Raw genomic sequence first — 20,221 nt, 5'->3', positions numbered from 1 at the left:
GTTCAGCATCCAACTTTAGCTCAGGTCATGATCACCCGGTCTGTGAGCTCGAGCCCCACATCGGACTCTGTGCTGACAGCTCAGAGCCTGGAGCCTGCTTCCGATTCTGTGTCTCCCTCTCTCTCTGACCCTACCCCATTCATGCTCTCTCTCTCTCTCTCAAAAATAAACATTTTTTAATAAAAAAATAAATAAATAAATAAACAAATACCAAAGTTCTACAGAATAGAAATAAGGTAATCTCTTCATTCAAATTCTACAAACATTGCCTGAGCCCACATAGGATCCTTTAGTGATTTGCTGAAGGTCATTCAGCTAGTACATGGCCTTCCCTCTTCCACTCATACCCATACTGCAGACAAATCAACGAAGAGCATAAAGCCACTTTATAACAAGAGGCAGTGACCAACAAGCTTTGTGTAACCGGATCATAGTAAGTCTTTCTACAATTTGGAATAGCATCTTATACAAAATTATAGAATGACTTACTATGATCTGATTACCCAAAAGCTTATTCAAAGTGTTCAATACCCATATTAATCCTCAGTACCTTTTCTACGTACCTTAAAACTACGTATAAAAAACCCCCAAGTTAAAGAAGTAAGTGCTGGGGCACCTAGGTGGCTCAGTCAGTTAAGCATCTAACTCTGATTTCACCTCAGGTCATGATCTCCGTTTGTGAGTTCAAGCCCCACATGGGGCTCTGTGCTGACAGCGTGGAGCTTGCTTGGAATTTTGTCTCCCTTTCTGCCCCGCATCAGCTTACTCTCTTTCTCTCTCAAAAATAAATAATAATAAACGTTAAAAAAAGATTAGTGTTGGGGGCACCTGGATGGCTCAGTTGGTTAAGCGTCCAACTTCAGCTCAGGTAACCATCTCACAGTTTGTCAGTTCGAGCCCCGCATCAGGCTCTGTGCTGACAGCTTGGAGCCTGGAGCCTGCTTTGGATTCTGTCTCCCCCACTCTCTGCCCTTCCCCCACTCATACTCTCTTTCTTGCTCTTTCAAAAATAAACATTAAAAAAAAAAACAAACCCTAGTGTACTTAAATCAGTAAAATCGCAGCACACCATAGCTAAACTTATCTCCCTACCCTATTTCCATACTCTACACTAAACTAAATCCTGATGGTGCCTGGGTGGCTCAGTCAGTTAGGCACCAACTTCAGCCCAGGTCATGATCTCACGGTCCGTGGGTTGGAGCCCCACATCAGGCTCTGTGCTGACTGACAGCTCAGAGCCTGAAGCCTGCTTCAGAGTCTGTGTCTCCCTCCCCGCCTGCCCCTGCCCCTCCCACTCTGTCTCTCTCCATCTCTCAAAAATGAATAACCGTTAAAAAAATTTTTTTTAATAAAATAAAATAAATCCTTACACTTCTTGTTCTCCATGTAACTTTTCTGCCCGGTTAAGCTTCCCTAAGAAATACTTTCTGCTCTCTTGCCTTCCCTTCAAAATAAACCTGGGAAAATGCTTTAGAGGGATCCCTCCCAACCAGGCAAGTCACTCTGCCGGGATCCAAGGAGAAAAGACAAAGCTTTTGCCTGGGGCCACACTGATCTATTTCTGAAATGCTGCATCAGCAACCAACAAGCAAGTTACAGAATCTGTTGCAACAAGGAAAGACTTGTCAAAGGAGAGAGCATGTTTAAATCTTATACACACCTCAGTAAAAATAAAAGCTAGACTCAAGAATCAGTCACGTCTGCATCCTGGTTCAGCAGTTCACTATATATCCACACTCAACCAACACAACCTGCTGTCATATGACTGGTTTTCAAGACACTATTTCATAAGATTTTTTACTGCTAAGAAAACTCAAAGTTATAGACCCCCAATGATATATTAAGCCAGTGATGCCTTTGTAACTAGACATTCATTCCTTTTCCAATTACTTTGGTGGAACACATATAATTTTATAGCATGGCACTCTCAAAGACTCAAAACTATTCATTTCTAAACTAGAGGGAAAAAATAATAGACCGTTTATAAAGCTACCAAAAATATCTAGAAATTTCTTTTTACTATAGGAGAATTTAAATAGTAAATATAATTCTATTTATATTTTATAATATAATATATATCTACATATAAATATATACAAGTATATATATGATTACATACTAATTGAATTCTAAGTGTTTCCAAATCTGTCAAGAGAAAACAATTTCCAATTAATTCTTTAAAAATTCTTCCAAGATATCTTTTTATCACTTACCTCATGGAACATTAAAAAATAAGTTGTAAGGAAAACTGATTTAGTCCAAAGTCAAAAATTTCAAATCTGAGCATCTAGAGGATGAAGCTTACAAAGTGTTTTTAATCAACCAAACCCCAAGAAAAACAATCATACAATATAAACATATTGATATATTTACATTCATACATTAACACTTACACATACCAAGCATCATATGCCTATAGAAGTTATTTTGATGAAATCCATAATATAGTTTGGTATATCCAAAATTCTTCACTATGGTTTAAAATGCAGAATCCAGGGGCACCTGGGTGGCTCAGTCGGTTGAGCGTCCAACTTCAGCTCAGGTCATGATCTCACAGCTCGTGAGTTCGAGCCCCGCGTCAGGCTCTGTGCTGACAGCTCGGAGCCTGGATCCTGCTTCGGATTCTGTGTCTCCCTCTCTCTCTCCCCCAAACTACTCGCATTGTTTCTGTCCCTCTCAAAAATAAATAAACATTAAAAAAAAATTTTTTTTTTAATGCAAAATCCAGAAGGGAGGTAAGGAAACAAATGAAAGTCCTATGTAAGCCTTTCAAATGTTTTTACAACACTTACCCACTCCCCCACTCCATAGGACCCTAGAGGCAGGTAAAGGGTAAAATGCAGAAAGGCCCACAGCGAATGAAGCCCGATTACAGATACACGCACACATGTGAATCATGCAGACAACAGCCAAAAGCAAGGCTCTGTTATGAAAAAATGGTTAAAATCACAGTGGAATCTGCTGCTATAATGAAATGTGGGGCCAGCATGATTCACAGATCACAACAGAATAATCCCCAAATCAGCTCTAGTCATTCTGCTGAAACAACCCTCCGCAAGGCTTACCCCAGTCCTCACGGCAGGGTCAGAAAGCCCTTGCAGAAACTCCTAAGAACGCCCTCCAGGAAGCAGACCTGCCCAGACAACAGTAAACAAGCTCTGAAGATTCTCTTGGAAAATCTACACAGCACAACTTCTGGACCCAAACATGGAAGAAACTAAAGGCTCCCCCAATAAGGATTTTGGAAGAATAACATTCGTAGCAAACTCCACACAGGAAAGCCAAGGGCCGCCTTGGGATTTTCACCAAATCAGAGTGTGCATTCAACTAGGCGGGAGCAGCCACATCAAGTAACTTAGAACCAAACACTCAACCAGAAAACACTAAAACCCCTAAATCATGACCCAATAATTTGTTTTTTCAAAAAGCTCTACACTTGGTCTGCAAAGAGTTGGTCACAAACAATGTATCATATCATCTTTATTTTCTACAGATAAGAACATTTGAGATGAGAAAAGTTCACTTGGTCCTACGAAATGCCAGATCGCAAATTATGACCTGTCTCTCAAACCTCACACTCTGTAGAACAAGCATTGAGTTTGGGAACCTCTTCCAAATCACAGACATCTGAGAAGCACAAGGGCTAACTGGATCAGCACGATGCATGGGGGTGCAAATAAATTTTGGTTCAACTGAGTGCTGTATCTTCATTTCATTAATATGCAAATGTAATTTCAATCCAAGTGTCACAAAGAGAAAAATGAGAAGTTTCATGACTCAGCATTTCAATTTGTTATGACAAAGAAATTAGGGGATAGGGTGCTTGGGTGGCTCAGTCAGTTAAGCTCCCAACTTCAGCTCAGGTCATGATCTCACAGTCTGTGGGTTCAAGCCCCGCGTCGGGCTCTGTGCTGACACCTCGGAGCCTAGAGCCTCTTCGGATTCTGTGTCTCCTCCTCTCTCTACCTCTCCCCCGCTCACACTGTCTCTCTCTCAAAAATAAATGAACATTAAAAAATAATTAAAAAAAAAAAAAAACGAAGTTATGGGCAATTTAGCGCAAGGAGAACTCAAGTTGCAGCTTTATTCTTGAGAAGAGGTAGTAAGTAAATAATGCACCTTTATCTACAAGTTTCAAAGTCCTGTGGAGGAGGGATAGAAATCGCTTTCAGAAATGCGCCAGAAGCAACAGGTGTTGAGCACCACAGCTCAGCTGTCAGTTGGACAGTAGTGATCAGGGAAGTGGAGGGTCAGGGAGGGCAGCAGGAACTGCGACCGATTCTGTGAAACAGAGCCTCAAAAATTAAACACAAAAAAGGAAACAGAACCTCACTAACGTAAGAGTACTACTGTGCACGGATACCCAAATGAACTCAGTCATTACCCTTCCATCACGCCCACAATGTTTTTCCCACAAGTACAAGTCACAGGTGGGACTTCCTCACTCAATACCTTTCTCTTGAGTTCTCTCACTATGTGGATGTTCTGTGATCGTACAAAACCGTAACATTTCTAACCAGCAAGAACACCTGAAATAAGGCAAAAAGATAATAAACCAAGGAAAATGTGCCTCAAAAAAGTATCCTGAGGGGCGCTGGGGTGGCTCAGGCAGCTAAGCAACCAACTCTTCATTTCAGCTCAGGTCATGACTTCCCGGTTCCTGGGATCAAGCCCCGAGTCAGGCTGTCAACCGTGGAGCCTGCCTGGGGTTCTCTCTCTCCCTTCTCTCTCTGCCCCTCCCCTGTGCACACTCTCTTACTCAAAATAAATAAACATTTTTTAAAAAAAGTATCCTTAATATACAGAAACTTTCTGCACATCAGTAAGAACACAAATATGCCATTAGTGAAATGAATGAAAAAACAACAAATGAGCAGTATACATATAAAGGCACTTGCTCACTGATAATCCAACAAATGGGGCGTCTGGGTGGCTCAGTCAGTTAGGCATCCAACTTGCTTTCAAGCTCAGGTCATGATCTCAGGGTGCATGAGATCGAGCTCTGAGTCGGGTTCCGCAGAGCCTGCCTTGGATTCTCTCTGTCCCTCTCTCTCTCTCTGCCCCTCCCCTGCTCACAGGCACTCTCTCTCTAAACAAATAAATAAACATTAAAAAAATAACAATGAGCTGTAATTTTTCAACGATCTGGTTGGCAAAGATGAAAATGGTTACCAAAGTCCATGTTGAGGAATGTGAAGAAAGGAACACCGTATGCAGGGCCAGTGTCAGCGGAAACTGCTAAACTCTTTCTAGACAGCAGTTAGGCAATTTGTATCAACACCTTAAAAACCACATGCCTTGTGGGGCACCTGGGTGGCTCAATCGGATGAGCATCCGAGTTCCGCTCAGGTCATGATCTCACGGCTCGTGAGTTTAAGCCCCGCGTCAGGCTCTGTGCTGACAGCTCGGAGCCTACAGCCTGCTTCCGATTCCTTGTCTCCCTCTCTCTGCCCCTCCCCTGCTCACGCTCTCTCCCTCTCTCTCAAAAATAAATAAACATTAAAAAATTAAAAACAAAACAAAACAAAACAAAACATGCCTTGTGACCAGTGATCCCACATCTTAGGACTTTAGCCTAAAGATAATCACATCCTAGTTATGAGCTGTGATCCACTGAGAACAGGAAGTGTGAGTTCAAGTGTTCACAACCTCCACAATTCCAACACCAGGAAATCCTTCTGTCATAATGAGAAGGAATCAGATCCCCATGAATGGAAAATGTATGAGCTAAGTGCTTCCTTGGTCAAGTGCTTTGTTTCACAGATTTAATTTCAGTTCAAGTACCCAAATGATAAGCATAAGGCATTTTAAAAGTAATATAAACAGCCCTATTGCTTCCTTGATGTTTTTATACTGAGTTTAAGTCCTCTACTTAAAAACTTGTTCATTATTTATGCACGTGTACGTGCGTCCAATATCACATAGGATCACACTGTGGCACTGCGGTCAGGCACATCTCTCTAACCCAAACACGCCTTTTCGGCAGAAAGGGAAAGAGGCCATCTCTGGAGCTTAGTGTCCTCATATCCTCAAAAGCAGACTCGTGACTGCTGGGTGTTGAGCCTGGCTCCTAGAAAGCACTCAATAAAGGGCAGTTGTGGTGTCATTGTTGTTCCTATACCTAGAAGCGGCTGCTTCTCCTTTCTGTGGATTTTATGGGTTCTGCAGCCCCAACACACCTACCACCCAAGGAATCTCACCTAACTTGCTCTGTACTGCAAGACATCACCTGCACATCTACAACTAAATGCCTTATATAGTGGAACTGTATCATTACAGAGCTAACAGTACTGCAATACGTAAGCACTGCCCGATAAAAAGAGATCCGAGGGGTTGGAAACCATTTGGAATAGTTCTTGGAGCTGCCCCGTACATCAGATGCATGCATTTCTGTCTCTCCCACAAAAGACACTTCCCGTTTCTCAACGCCAGCCTCCCTCCGTGGCTTCTGGCAGCAGCACTGTGCCTGTTTAGTAACAACCATCTCAAACCATCTTAGGCTCAGCCTCTCAGATTACCAACTGCACATGCTGCCAATCAAAAATAGTCAGAACTTGATTCTGTACATTCCCCAGTCTGCATTTCTACCCAGACCCTGAGCTTTGTCAGGCATGTGTAACAAATAATGTGTCACTTTAATAAGAAGTTGTAACATAATAAAGTTCTACTAAATATTATACTGAAATGATCACATTTAAGAGTGCTCATTTAGAAATCTAAAATAGAGTTTGTGATTCAGTTTCAGTATTAGCGTCAAAAGACTCGCCTGAGATACTTTTATAACTTGAAAGGACATGATCTGAAGTATCAAACTTATACTCATCTCTAGGGAAAAATATACATTTTAAGTGTGGCAAACAGCTCCCTTACTATGAACAATTTGATACCCTGCTAACCTTTGCCTAAACTTATCCTTTTTATCAGTTTTATAAAGGCATATGCCTTAATACCATCCATTTCTAATAAATTTCTAACAAAATAAAACATAGAAACCCTGAATTATGACACTGTCTTTCGCTATCAGACTACCTACAATTGGTATTACGGGGGGGGGGGGGGGGGGGGGGGGGTAATGTGATCTGAACTGCAAAATATTTTGAAAAGATCCAGAATGTGCCACTGCGGCCTAAAAACTGCTTTCAGCTGCAAGCATTTGAGTTCCTGAAATCTCTTATCTGCCTAAAAGCAGAGCTCTCAAAGAACTCAATCGACTTATGTCCCCTCCCTAGGAGCAATCAGGGAAGACTGACTCTTATCACCAGAGAGAGGTCTCCACACCACACCTAAGCAGACATTGTCACAGAACTATCACATCACCCATCTATTCTCTAAGGGCCCATTTATCTTTCCAGAAAGTTATTTGTTTTTCTATAGGTGCTCTTTTTCTCTTCCCTTCTCTCATTTGTTTTCCCATGAATGTCCTTCTCCCCTCCCCTTCACCAATGAAGATGGTATATAAGCCACAAATTCTAACCCCCAACTTTGAGTGGCATATTTTCCTGTGATTAAATCTGCCTTTTCTCTTGTTTATGTATCTTTTGTCATCTTAATTTGCAGGCCCCAATTATTACACCTAAGATGGAGGAAATGCTTTTCCTACTGACAACTTAAATCAACAAAATACAGGGGCGCCTGGGTGGCTCAGTCGGTTAAGCGGCTGACTTCAGCTCAAGTCATGATCTCGCGGTCCATGAGTTCAAGTCCCGTGTCAGGCTCTGTGCTGACAGCTCAGAGCCTGGAGCCTGTTTCAGATTCTGTGTCTCCCTCTCTCTGACCCTCCCCCATTCATGCTCTGTCTCTCTCTGTCTCAAAAATAAATAAACGTTAAAAAAAATTTTTTTTAATAAATCTACAAAATACATCCTGTAAGTGCATGAGAATCATGCTAACTTTCTTATTAATTGCAGTCAAAAGCAATTATATAATTAACATTTAACACTTCCTCTTTAAGTCTTCCTGTTTTCTCGCTTTTCTTTAAACTTCCTATTAATCTTTGTTTCTAACTCTTAGATTGTTTTCAAGTATTATTCTCATAAGTATAATTTGGCAGAAATAAAGTTTCCCTTTTCTACATCTGACAAATCAGAACATATAATAATTGAGCATTAGAAACACTACTCTTAAAAAAAAAAGAAAAAAAAACTACTCTTTGCCATTTGATAAAAACCTCTCCAGTACAATCAAACTAAAACATCCTGTTGATTAAATAAAGCAAGTTGCTATCTCACCAACCACTGAGAACTGGAAGCTTTCTGAAATATACAGAATTAAGGCACCCGCACACATACCCGTACACACACACACACACACACACACGTACGTACACACACACACACACACACACACACACACACACACACGCAGGGTTACTTTGTACAAAACAATGAAAGCCAACCACAACCAGAGGTTGTTTTAAAACTGATCCAGGGGTGCCTGGGTGGCACAGTCGGTTAAGCGTCTGACTTCAGCCAGGTCACGATCTCGCGGTCGGTGAGTTCGAGCCCCGCGTCGGGCTCTGGGCTGATGGCTCAGAGCCTGGAGCCTGTTTCCGATTCTGTGTCTCCCTCTCTCTCTGCCCCTGCCCCATTCATGCTCTGTCTCTCTCTGTCCCAAAAATAAAAATAAACGTTGGAAAAAAAAAAATTTTTTTAAACTGATCCAATGATGATAAAAATAAAATGACAAACCAAGAAAATTAGTCTAACCTGGCTCTGAGATACACACTTTTTACCAAGGTATGAAAAACAGACAACTCTCCCTGCAGGGAAAAACCCTTTCTGCTCCGATGGCCACAACCACTCCCTTGGCAGTCAGTTGTTTCTCTTAAATTAACCTCAATTAGCTAACCTTGCATGGCTCAGAAAGCACCTGGATGCTGGTGCCCACAATGAAGACTCCCCACACAGCAGCCTTGGGTACCATAACACCATCACCCGTGTGCCCACTGCTTTACTAAAAAGCCACAATCAAGGGTCCACGGCAAGTTGGGCCAACAATCCTTGACCAGCCGTATCAAAAGAAAAATTGCTGGGGTGTCCGGGTGATTCAGTTGGTCGAGTGTCCAACTCTTGAATTCGGCTCAGGTCATGAGCTCATGGTTCGTGGGTTCAAGCCCCACGTAGGGCTCTGTGCTGACCATGTGGAGCCTGCTTGGGATTCTCTCTCTCAAAAATAAATAAACATTTAAAAAAATTTTAAATAAGAAAAATTGCTAAAATAGCATTCTGCTGAAATTACAACTGAATAGGGATAGGTTTAGTAGTAGGCAGGGATAGATAAGGGAGCCGTGACCACATGCTTCAAGACTCCCTGTAGAGGCCCTGGGCCCTCCTGGGCCCTCCTACTCCTCAGAGAGGCCACCAGCATCCCCCACCCCCACCCCCGCCCCTTCCACAGATTCAAGTGGGAGGCTATATAGCTGCAGGTGGGTAGGGGGTAAAGAAAGGACAAACACATTCCAGACCTGCCCATGCTGGGTGCCATGAATAGATTCTCACAAACTGTTATCCAGTTCCTGATAAGGTCCTAATAAAAAGTCGGAGACAAAAATCTTTGGTGGAAACCCAGTTGGGACTCCTCTCACTCCCTCTCACTCTCTGAGAACTTTGTACTTTTGCTCAATAAACTCTATCACCGTGCTCGCTCTCTGCTGTATGAGATTCATTCTTCGACTCCATAAGACACGGAAGGACCAGCGTCTCTCCCACCCAGCTATAACACAACTTTACAAGCCTGTCAACAACCTACGATGACAAACCAAGCTACTCCCTTGTGCGGGTTCAACTGACCATGTGCCTACTTACACACCTCAGGGATGGTCCTCCCCTGGCTACAAAACATCCAGATTTAACCATCTGGCCCCATTCCCTTTCCAGCTTCCTGTCCTACTACCGCACCTCAAACCAGTCAGAAACTCCTGGCAGCAATCTTTCCCATCTCCCTCTGCTTGAAACATCTTTCCTCTGCTTTCAGAACTACATGCTTCTCTTCCTCCAAGACTTGGTTCAAATGTCCCCTCCTCCGGGAAATAAATCATTTTCTCCACTGGGCATCCACAGCACATTATCATGCTCCTAGTGTTTACAGGTCTCTGTCCCAGCTTCACCATTAGCCTGTAGGGATGTAGAATCTGATGTCTTCAACTACAATTCAACATTAAACTTCCAGTCATAGAAGAGACAACAGGCACATAATAAAGGTTGAGGAAATGGCCAAGTGCACAGATGAACAAAACAACCAACGAGCAAACAAATGAACACACCAACTAATGAATCTTCTAGTTGTGGCCTGGAGAGAGGAGACATTAATATTAATATGTCAGTAACATTAAGCCCTGGCTAATCCCCAAAGGACACCCTGAGCTCCTTACCTCCTTTCAGCTACTCTTAAACCCCACCCATGTTCATTTCACTTCTCTGTATCTTCAAATACAATCCGCATCCTTAATCCACATTTTTACCACCTCAGAAGCTCCAGCTCTCTATTTCACAGTTGCCCTTGTGTAGTCCATGTAATAACCAACTTGCACTTGTTTCTATAAAGGCTCCCAAACAGACCATAAACCCTTTGGGCACAATTCTTTTGTCCTTGCAATCCCAGGGCCTCACATTGTCCTTGTAATCCCAGAGCCTAACACAGTGCCTGACAAATAGTACTCAATACATGAGACAAATAAATAAATGAAGAAAGGAAGATGTAACCATATTCACATCTTGCTTGTTACTTTTTTTTCCTGTTTTGCTAAATCACCTGATTTTTCCACGTAAACTATAATAATCAGAAAGAGAAGATGAGGGAAGAAAATATCATTTATAATCAAATCAGTACTTGAATAAAAACCTGTATCATACAAGTCTTTTGCTATATTAACATTCACAGACACTTCACCACCATCTTATTGTCTCTCAGTGTCTGTTCTCAATGCATAATAGTTTTGTTTTTTTTTTCTTAGAGAGACAGCGCATAAGCAGGGGAGAGTGGCAGAGAGAAAGGGACAGAGACAGAGAGAGAATCTTAAGCAGGCTCCACGCTCAGCACAGAGCCCAACAGAGGGGGCTGGATCCTGGGATCATGACCCGAGCTGAAATCAAGAGTCAGATGCTCAACCGACTGAGCCACCCAGGTGCCCCTCAATGCATAATAGTTTAAAAAGCTTTCTAACTGAATAAAGTTGAACAAATCACAAAACATATAACGCTATTACTGCCAGTACCCATATCAGCCAGGCTCTGAGCCAAGATCTTTAATGCACTGTTTTTCTTAATCTTTATAAACATTCCAAAAGGTTGTATTTGGAAAATGTGAGTCTGAGAAAGGTTAGATCGCAAAGTCACTTAGCTGGTAAAGTGGACCACCTACACTTGCACCCAGGTCTGTTCAGACCACATGCTTTTTGACTAAAATTTTAAAAATTCTAGGCCTGGGGCACCTGGGTGGTTCAGTGGGTTACACATCTGACTCTTGATTTCGGCTAAGGTCACGATCTCACGGTTTATGAGTTTGAGCCCCACGCCGCCCCCCCAACCAGGCTCCGTGCTGGTGGTACAGAGGCTGCTTGGGATTCTCTCTCCCTGTCTCTCTCTGCCCCTCCCATGCTCTCTCTCTCTCTCTCAAAATAAATAAACTGTGAATGAATGAATGAATGAATGAATGAATGAATGAATGAATGAATGAAATTCTAGGCCTTATTTCTTAAAATTAGAATAAATGATGCAGACAGAATTTCAAAAGCCTATGCCTTCATCTTCACTATTACCAACTGCTCAAATATCATTCACTATTATTAGATATCTTGTTGAATCCTTGCTAGCCACCAAATCACTAAAGAGCACAGAAGTCCCCAACCGAAACATATGCAGCCTTGGAAAGTCCCCTTAAGTGTGACAGCATCTGCTCCAGGCTCTTGATCCTACTGGGGCCCTCTTACTGCTGAGAATTAGGCAGCAATTCTCCAGCATGCCATTAAAACTACAAGAACTCAGGACGGTGAGGCTGTGGGGGAAGGGCACTCTGACCAGAGCAGGGTCAAATTCCCACAACTTTTCTATAGGACAATCTGTCAGCATACATTAATGTAAATATTTTTTTTTAAAAGCATATCATTTGACACAGTAAGTCCACAGGGAAGAACGTATCCTAAGTAACTGGATAACACCCACAGATGTATAAATAAAAACCTAAAGGTCAAACAATAGTAGAATGATCAAATTATCCAAGGTACGGACACATGATGGCGTATTACACAGTCACTGAAACATTAAAATGGTGATGAACCTGTGTATTTACTACTCTGCTAAATTTCCACAAAATACTGCCTCTGTAAAAAGCTGGTTACAAAACAGATTATCCTCTTTTTTAAAAAATTATACATGTACTTTTGAAAATCTATAAGAGAAAATATTAAAAGCATACAAGTACAATGGTGATCTAAGTGGTAAGATTATGTGTTTGAATAGAAAGTCAAAGAACTTCGCCCAGCTTTATTTTTTTTAAGTTTATTTATTTGAGGGAGAGAGAGAGAAAGAAAGATTGAGCAGGTAAGGGAGGGGCAGGAAGAAGGAGAGAGAGAGAATCCCAAGCAGGCTCCACGCTGTCCACGCAAAGCCCAATGCAGGGCTCAATCCCACGAACTGAACCATGAGATCACCTGAGCCAATACCAAAAGTCAGACACTTAACCAACTGAGCCACCCAGGCACCCCATCCGCAGTGGCCATTTTATTCTCTTTCCACAGTGGCCATTTTATTACTGATAAAATAACGAAATAGCAAAATATTTTTAATTAAATCTATCCCTTAAAAATGCCAAAGAGCTCGTGAGCAAAATCAATCAGATTTTTTTTCCCCTAGAGTTTTCCTTTTGATGCCTTCAAGTTTTTTAAATTGTTCATAGATAAGCGTGGAGTAAATTCAGAGGAGGATTAAGCTGCAAGAGACTTCCCAGTTTTATCTCCTGTTTTCAATTCTTTACAGAATGATATATATTCTTGGACTTGGATTACATGATACATATTCTTGGACTTGGATGACATTGAAGGTTCAGTTTTTAGAATTCAAGCTCAGGTCCTTTCAGAAGTAAATAAAGAAAAGATGGTACCCAAAACCTCCATTAACAGATCACAGAAGAGTTTTTACTCGCGGTGCCTGGGGTGGCTCAGTCATTAAGCGTCAGACTTCACCTCAGGTCATGATCTCACGGTTTGTGAGTTCTGTGAGTTCGAGCCCTGCATTGGGCTCTGTGCTGACAGCTCAGAGCCTGGAGCCTGCTTCAGAATCTGTGTCTTCCTCTCTCTGCCCTCCCTCCCTTGCTCACACTCTGTCTCTCTTTCTTTCTCTCTCTCAAAAATAAGTAAACATTAAAAAAAAAAATTTTTTTTAAGTTCTTACTATAATATACAAAGTGCACAAGATGAATCTTTGATGGATGAGGCAATATTTTCTATCAATCCCCATTACAAAGGTGGATCTCAAAAGACAAGATCCAAAAGTAGCAGATTTTTTTTCATTTTTATTCGCTTTTGAGAGACAGAGCATGTGCACAAGGGGGGAAGAGGCAAAGACAGAGGGAGACACAGAATCGCAGGCAGGCACCAGGCTCTGAGCTGTCAGCACAGAATCCGACGCAGGGCTCAAACTCATGAACTGTGAGATCACGACGTGAGCCAAAGTCAAACCCTTAACTGACTGAGCCACCCGGGTGCCCCAAGTAGTAGCTGTTCTTAAACACCTGACAAAATTAACTTCTAAATAAGAAAATGTCTTCCAAGATGATAATCGTACCCTACATACCTTAGGCCTGCAATAAATATTTCTTGATTTGAAAATAAACAGGGGGAGCTTGGGTGGCTCGGTCGGGTTAAGCGTCTGACTTCGGCTCAGGTCATGATCTCACGGTTTGTGAGCTCAGCCCCGCGTCGGGCTCTGTGCTGACAGCTCAGAGCCTAGAGCCTGTTTCAGATTCTGTGTCTCCCTCTCTCTCTGCCCCTCCCCTGTTCATGCTCTGTCTCTCTCTGTCTCAAAAATAAATAAACATTGGGGCGCCTGGGTGGCGCAGTCGGTTAAGCGTCCGACTTCAGCCAGGTCACGATCTCGCGGTCCGTGAGTTCGAGCCCCGCGTCGGGCTCTGGGCTGATGGCTCAGAGCCTGGAGCCTGTTTCCGATTCTGTGTCTCCCTCTCTCTCTGCCCCTCCCCCGTTCATGCTCTGTCTCTCTCTGTCCCAAAAATAAATAAACGTTGAAAAAAAAAAAAATTTAAAAAAAAAAAAATAATAAATAAATAAATAAATAAACATTAAAAAAAAAAAGAAAACAGCAGGCAAACACTCTTCATTTTTCTTCTGATGAATACAATTTAAATATAGTAAAAATTCAAGTAAACACCTAAAAAGAGAAACTACTTATAATAAACTACAAGCCTGAAGTTATACAAAATGTGTTCACTGACCTAGGTATGCAGAAAAACACAAATCTTGTTTATAGGGAACAGGTAGAGTTCCAAAAACCCACTTGTAAAGATGTATGAAATTCAGGGCACATTTCCCGCCAAAACCCTGTTACACTGGTAGTGAATTCCCGGCCTGATCCGTAAAGGGTAGTGAGAACTATTTATCCCACGCCTGTGTTTTACGTGGACAGCACTAGTGGTGTATGGGAAGAAACAGGTAATGCTAGAGGAATAAAAAGGGCTCTTCGTCACTCGCCACTCGGAGCAGAAGGCTCTCAGCTGAGTGCCTCTCCAGAGAGGCTCTCCAGCCAAGAGATAGATGCCACTCCCCAGGTCATACTGTCTCTTTCAGGAGACAGTCCAAGTCCTAAAGACCAGTCAGTGGAGGAAGCGGAGTTTAAAGGCCCTGCCCCCGTGCCTCAAGGTAAGATAACTCCGCAGGGCATCCCAGCTCCAGAGTTCCCTGTTGTAACTGCAGGGCAGTTCAACTCCTTGCTTTACTCAATCCTGCTTCCCTCGCTGCCCAGCTAGAGCATTCCCAGTAAAACTCTTACACGTAAAATCTGTTTCAAAGACTGTTTCCAGAATCTAAGGCAAATAACTAACACTTAGCTCACATTGTAAGTCAAGCACTGTGCGTATACATACTTATATAGTATATAAGATATATGTATGTCATATATGTGATCTTGCGGTATTATGTATGGGTAGGTACTACAATCCCATTTTAAATATGCAGAAACTGAGTCTCGGAGACGTCAAATGACTTGCCCAAGATTATATCTATGCCTTCCAAATGCACAGCCAATCAATATGTAAACAAATTCTCGTATACTTATCCTGTAAGTGTTGCTGAATGGAATGGATTAAGGCAGATTCAGCTACCCAGAGGTTCTGGTGGCAGTCAGGAATGAGTGGCGTGGTGACCCATGGTCATACATAAAACAGGAATTAATAAAAGGACTTGGGATCCAGGCCCATTGAAAACTACATACTATGATCAAGGGTCCATATATTTTAGGCCCTCAGCAAAAAAGCAGTGGCCTAATGGAACCAGAATTCCAAAATGAAACTACATCGTAATAATCTACCGCATGATTCCTAGACCCTAAAAATAATGATTGGCAAACCTGGTCCACCTACGATCAAAACGCTACAATATGTACACCGATGTTTACTATGTAGGAGGAGCATGGCACTTCATCTTTTACTCCAATTCCTGCAAGAAGCTTCCGAAGCCAGTATCTAGAAATGCACTAATAAACTTATGAGGGGTACGAAGTCTTTACAATTAATACTCATCTTACCCAAGACGCACAACTGCACCCAGTGCAACTTCTTCCCCTATAACCATTCCATAGCTTCCCGAGCTTTCCCTGACAGTCTTCTTTTATACATTAAGCAGCTATTTACACGTACTGACAAAGAGTGAACAACCAAGAACTAATATTACCATGCCCTGGTGGCCATCCTGCCCAAGAACCACAAGACACAAAACAATTCTATCAACTCCAAACAAGTACAAACGACAACTACTGTTAACTTCATTAAATTTGCGTTTGCATTTGTAGATCACAACTGACTTGAACAATGAGAAAAAACTGTTTAAAAGTTTAAGAGAAATCAGATTCAGCACATCCTCAAAATAATCACTTAATTTGTAATATTCATAACTGCAAAATCTAATGTCACAAGTTAAAAAAATCAAAATATACTTAGAAATACTATAATAGTGTAATCAATGTCATTCTAAAATTCAAAAATAATGGGCCTTAGCAGCTGATTCTTGAGAGTTTGCATATCTGTTGCCCCTTCCTTTAAAACTCACCAATGCCACTTCTCCTACCCCAACATTAGAAAGCATAGCTTTAAATGGCAAACACACACACACACACACACACACACACACACACACGCATATTTGTAATTTCCTTATTTATCAATTTTGTACACAAGAGGCCTTAGCACCCATGTTCAGTTACCAACTGCAGTGACAAGTTCTTCAAATTAAAATGGATCACGGAGACTTCACACCATGGCACAACCAAATATGGAATCCTAAAATACAGCTTGCTGATCAAAGTCTGTATCTTCTCTAACCCTGACAATGGCAATGTTTGGCCCAGTTCTTACCTTTTTCTCCATTCACCTCATAAAACAAGTTCCAAATCAGAAATACACAGTTCCACACAGATAGACACAGAACTGCTAAATATACCTGAGTTTGACACTGCAGACGAGAGTAATAATAGTGACACCATAACCAGCTTAAAGTTTACAGAGGAGGACGTATCACCAGCCTAAGAAAAAGTATTTCCTCGCACGGCTGTAAAGTGGTTTAATCTTTTGGAGAAAAAGATAAACAGCTGGGAATGCAAGCTGGTGCAGCCACTCTGGAAAACAGTATGCAGGTTCCTCAAAAAAACTAAAAATGGAACTACCCTACGACCCAGCAAATGCACTACTAGGTATTTATCCAAGGGATACAGGTGTGCTATTTCGAAGGGACACATGCACCCCCATGTTTATAGCAGCACTATCAACAATAGCCAAAGTATGGAAAGAGCCCAAATGTCCATCGATGGATGAATGGATAAAGAAGATGTGGTATATATATATATATATATATATATATATATATATATATACACACACACAATGGAGTATTACTCGGCTATCAAAAAGAATGAAATCTTGCTATTTGCAACTACGTCAATGGAACTGGAGGGTATTATGCTAAGTGAAATTAGGCAGAGAAAGACAAATATCATATGACTTCACTCATATGAGAACTGTAAGAGACAAAACAGATGAGCATAAGGGAAGGGAAGCAAAAATAATATAAAATCAGGGAGGGGGACAAAACATAAGACACTGAAATATGGAGAACAAACAGAGGATTAGTGGAGGGGTTGTGGGAGGGGGGATGGGCTAAATGGGTAAGGAGCACTAAGGAATCTACTCCTGAAATCACTGTTGCACTATATGCTAACTAATTTGGATGTAAATTAAAACACAAAATTAAAAAAAAAAAAAATAAGTAAACAGCCATCGTGAAGCTTCATACAGACAAAAAATAAAAAGGTACACCAGAACTGGAATGCGAGCTCCATGAGGACTAGGATGTCCTCTCTTGATTACCACTGTACCCTTTCATACTTACCACAGTACTTGTAACACTGTGTTTAATATTTTTTGAAGGAATAAATGATAGCTATCATCACTCATTGATCACTTTTCTTAAAAAACTTTACTAAGCATGTTAAAAGCTTAACAAGCCTTTAAAACAAGAACTGCAAACCGGAGAAGAAAATAACACTCTGAGCCTCAGAATAACTCTATGGGGGGGGGGGGGGGGGGGGCAATGGAATATATACAATTTTTTTTTTCAATTTTACAGGCGAGGAAATCAAGTTTCAGAAAGACTGACCTTCCCAAGAAGACAGAGCTCTAAAAGGCTAAACCACCAGTCTGTCTTCCTTCCCCTATGCCAGCCACATCAATACCAAAATGAAGTTCAGAGCTAGGAAAACAAAAGAACATGGATGGAGAAGACGGTCTGGCCAAAAATTGTATTATCAAACATTCAAAACTAGGCTGTCTGTTCCTGGAAAAAAAGAAAACTTTCCTACATCACTACTGCGGAGATACAGCCAATGGGGCCTATGGTTCTGTTCTTAATTGGCTACACTTCAATCTCCCACGTTCAGAGCACTGTGGGGCTCTTCTGAGTGCAGGTGCCTCTTTAAAAAAAGTGACTGATCTGCATGAAGAATGGCTTCAAAAGCTGAAAAGCTACAAGTTAAAAGTCAGAAATAAAGCTCCTAATATCCCTTCGTTAAAATATACCTCTATTCCCTTCCCTGAAAAACTGCCTGACCAGAGGAATTCAAAGAACTGTCCAAGTAAGAAAAAAGTGTTTGGCCGGCACCCGATAACGAAAATCGTGTCTCTCTAGTGACAACGGCAATCTGTCACATCTTCAGTATTCCCTAAGTGCCCTTCAAAAGGTGCATTAAGGTACTGCCTAAGATTAGCAGGCTTCCTTCTAAAACTGTGAAACAGAATCATACAGACGATGATTTTTTTTTTTTAACTCCGGTCTGAGAACGGAAGTCAAGTTCAGATTCTCTTCCTTCCTCAAGCGAGTAAGAGAATTAAAGAGCGCGCGCGCGCACAAGCACGCACACACACACGCCCTATAGTAAAAATGTCTCGGGGCCTCTTCACCTGTGGCAGTCGCCGCAGCAAGCCTCGATTTGCTGGGATTTGAGGCTCTTCCCCACGCGGGGAAAAGGCGGGTGGGTGAGGGGGGCACAGGGGAGAATGAACTGGTGCCTAAGTTTCCAAGCGGATCATTCTTTTCAACTTGGGCAGCTCTTTCCTTCCCCCCACCCCCCAACCCGCCGCTCCCCCACGGGCCGCAGCACACAGTCGGCTCCGCCAGAACCGGCAGGGCCCGAGGGGAGCACTGCCGCCGCCGCCGCCGCCGCCGCCGAGCCCCGGGGCACCCCCTCGGCGTCGGAGGCGCAGGCGGCCCCGGGTTCTCGGCCCGGGAGCGTCGCAGACCCCGGGCACGGGCCGCAGATCAGTCGTCGCCGCCGCGCGTGGGGACCGGGAAGGGGCAGCCGCCGCGGGGCGGAGGGGCGGGGTGAGCACTTCCTGACTCTCGCATTGTCCACGCACCGCCCGCGCCGCCCCGGGCCCCGCCACCGCGCCTTCCCCGTCGGGGAGGAAGTTGGCGTTCGCCCCGCCAGCCCCGTCTTACCGTTCTTGGCGTCGCCCGCGGCAGCAGCCCCCGAGGCGGCCGCGGCGTTGGCGGCGCCAGTCCCCGCGCCTCCGGTGCCCGCCGCGCCCCCGGTGCCCGGCGCGCCCGCCGCCACCGCTCCGCAGCCGGCCGCCGCCGCCAGGCCCCCCCCGGCCGCCGCGCCCGCCGCGCCCGCCGCTGCCAGGGCCCCGGCTCCATTTTCCTGCTCGTCCCCGCTGCTGTTGGCGCGCTTGTTTTTGCGGCCGCCTTTGCTGTTTTTGGGGTTGGGCATCTCGCGAGCGTCCAGGTGCCCGGCGTCAAGGAAGGCGGCTCCCCGCCGCACGGCCGCTCCCGGCCCGCGCGGCGCCGGCTCCGGGAGGAAGAGAATGGAGGGCGCGGGCCGGCGGCTCCTTCGGCGCCCGTCTAGCCGCGCGGCCCGCGCCGCGCCATCCCGGCCGCCGCGCCCTCCCCGGCTTCCTGGAGCCGGCGCGCGGCCACCCGAGGCTCGCAGCCGCGCGAGCGCGGCGGGCTCGGGACCCGAGCGAGACGCTCCCGAGCCGGAGGGAAAAGGCGGGTCTCCGGCTTGTTTTGATTCGGCTTCGCTGACACGCTCTGGCCCCGCCCCCGCCCGTGACGACACTGGGGATTCGGCCTGGCCGCGCCCACCAGGTGACCTCAAGGCGGACCGGCCCGCCCGCGTGACGTCACGCCCCGCGCGAGCCGGCCACGTTCGAGTGACGTCATTCTGGCGCCCTCACCGCGGGCCTGCGAAGCTATTGGCCGTGCGCGAAGCCACCTTCCTGAAGTGGCCTCCTACACCAATCCGGTGGCATCTGGCGTAGTTATTCGGTGGCCTCCCGACCTTCATGTAATTGAGGCTTAGAACAATATGGTCCTGAAAAATAGGCGGGTGACTAGAAGAAGGGAAAACAAAGGATTTTGGATTAATAATCCATCAAAAGACCTTACCCTTCAAGAACAGTTTTAGGGTCAGTAATTACAGAAATAGGATCGAGGTCCCAGACAATGGGG

At 43.9% G+C, this 20,221-nt stretch overlaps 1 protein-coding gene across 2 annotated transcripts in view; it reads right to left on the bottom strand.

The window, feature by feature from the left end:
• Nucleotides 1-19,754, bottom strand: part of HECA (hdc homolog, cell cycle regulator) — a 51,375-nt gene extending 31,621 nt beyond the window's left edge. The window contains exon 1 of one of the 2 annotated variants that reach the window (XM_047858109.1): nucleotides 19,211-19,754. In XM_047858109.1, the coding sequence (XP_047714065.1) occupies nucleotides 19,211-19,481 (271 nt within the window). In that variant the 5' untranslated portion in view covers nucleotides 19,482-19,754. The remainder of the gene's footprint in view (nucleotides 1-19,210) is intronic. The other variant, XM_047858110.1, reaches the window with a different exon arrangement.
• Nucleotides 19,755-20,221: the final 467 nt, after the last annotated feature.

Source organism: Prionailurus viverrinus, chromosome B2 (assembly GCF_022837055.1).
Source record: "Prionailurus viverrinus isolate Anna chromosome B2, UM_Priviv_1.0, whole genome shotgun sequence".
NCBI classification, from domain to species: Eukaryota; Metazoa; Chordata; class Mammalia; order Carnivora; family Felidae; genus Prionailurus; species Prionailurus viverrinus.
Note: the sequence above shows the minus strand (reverse complement) of the source record. Positions and strands in the feature narration are given on the sequence as shown.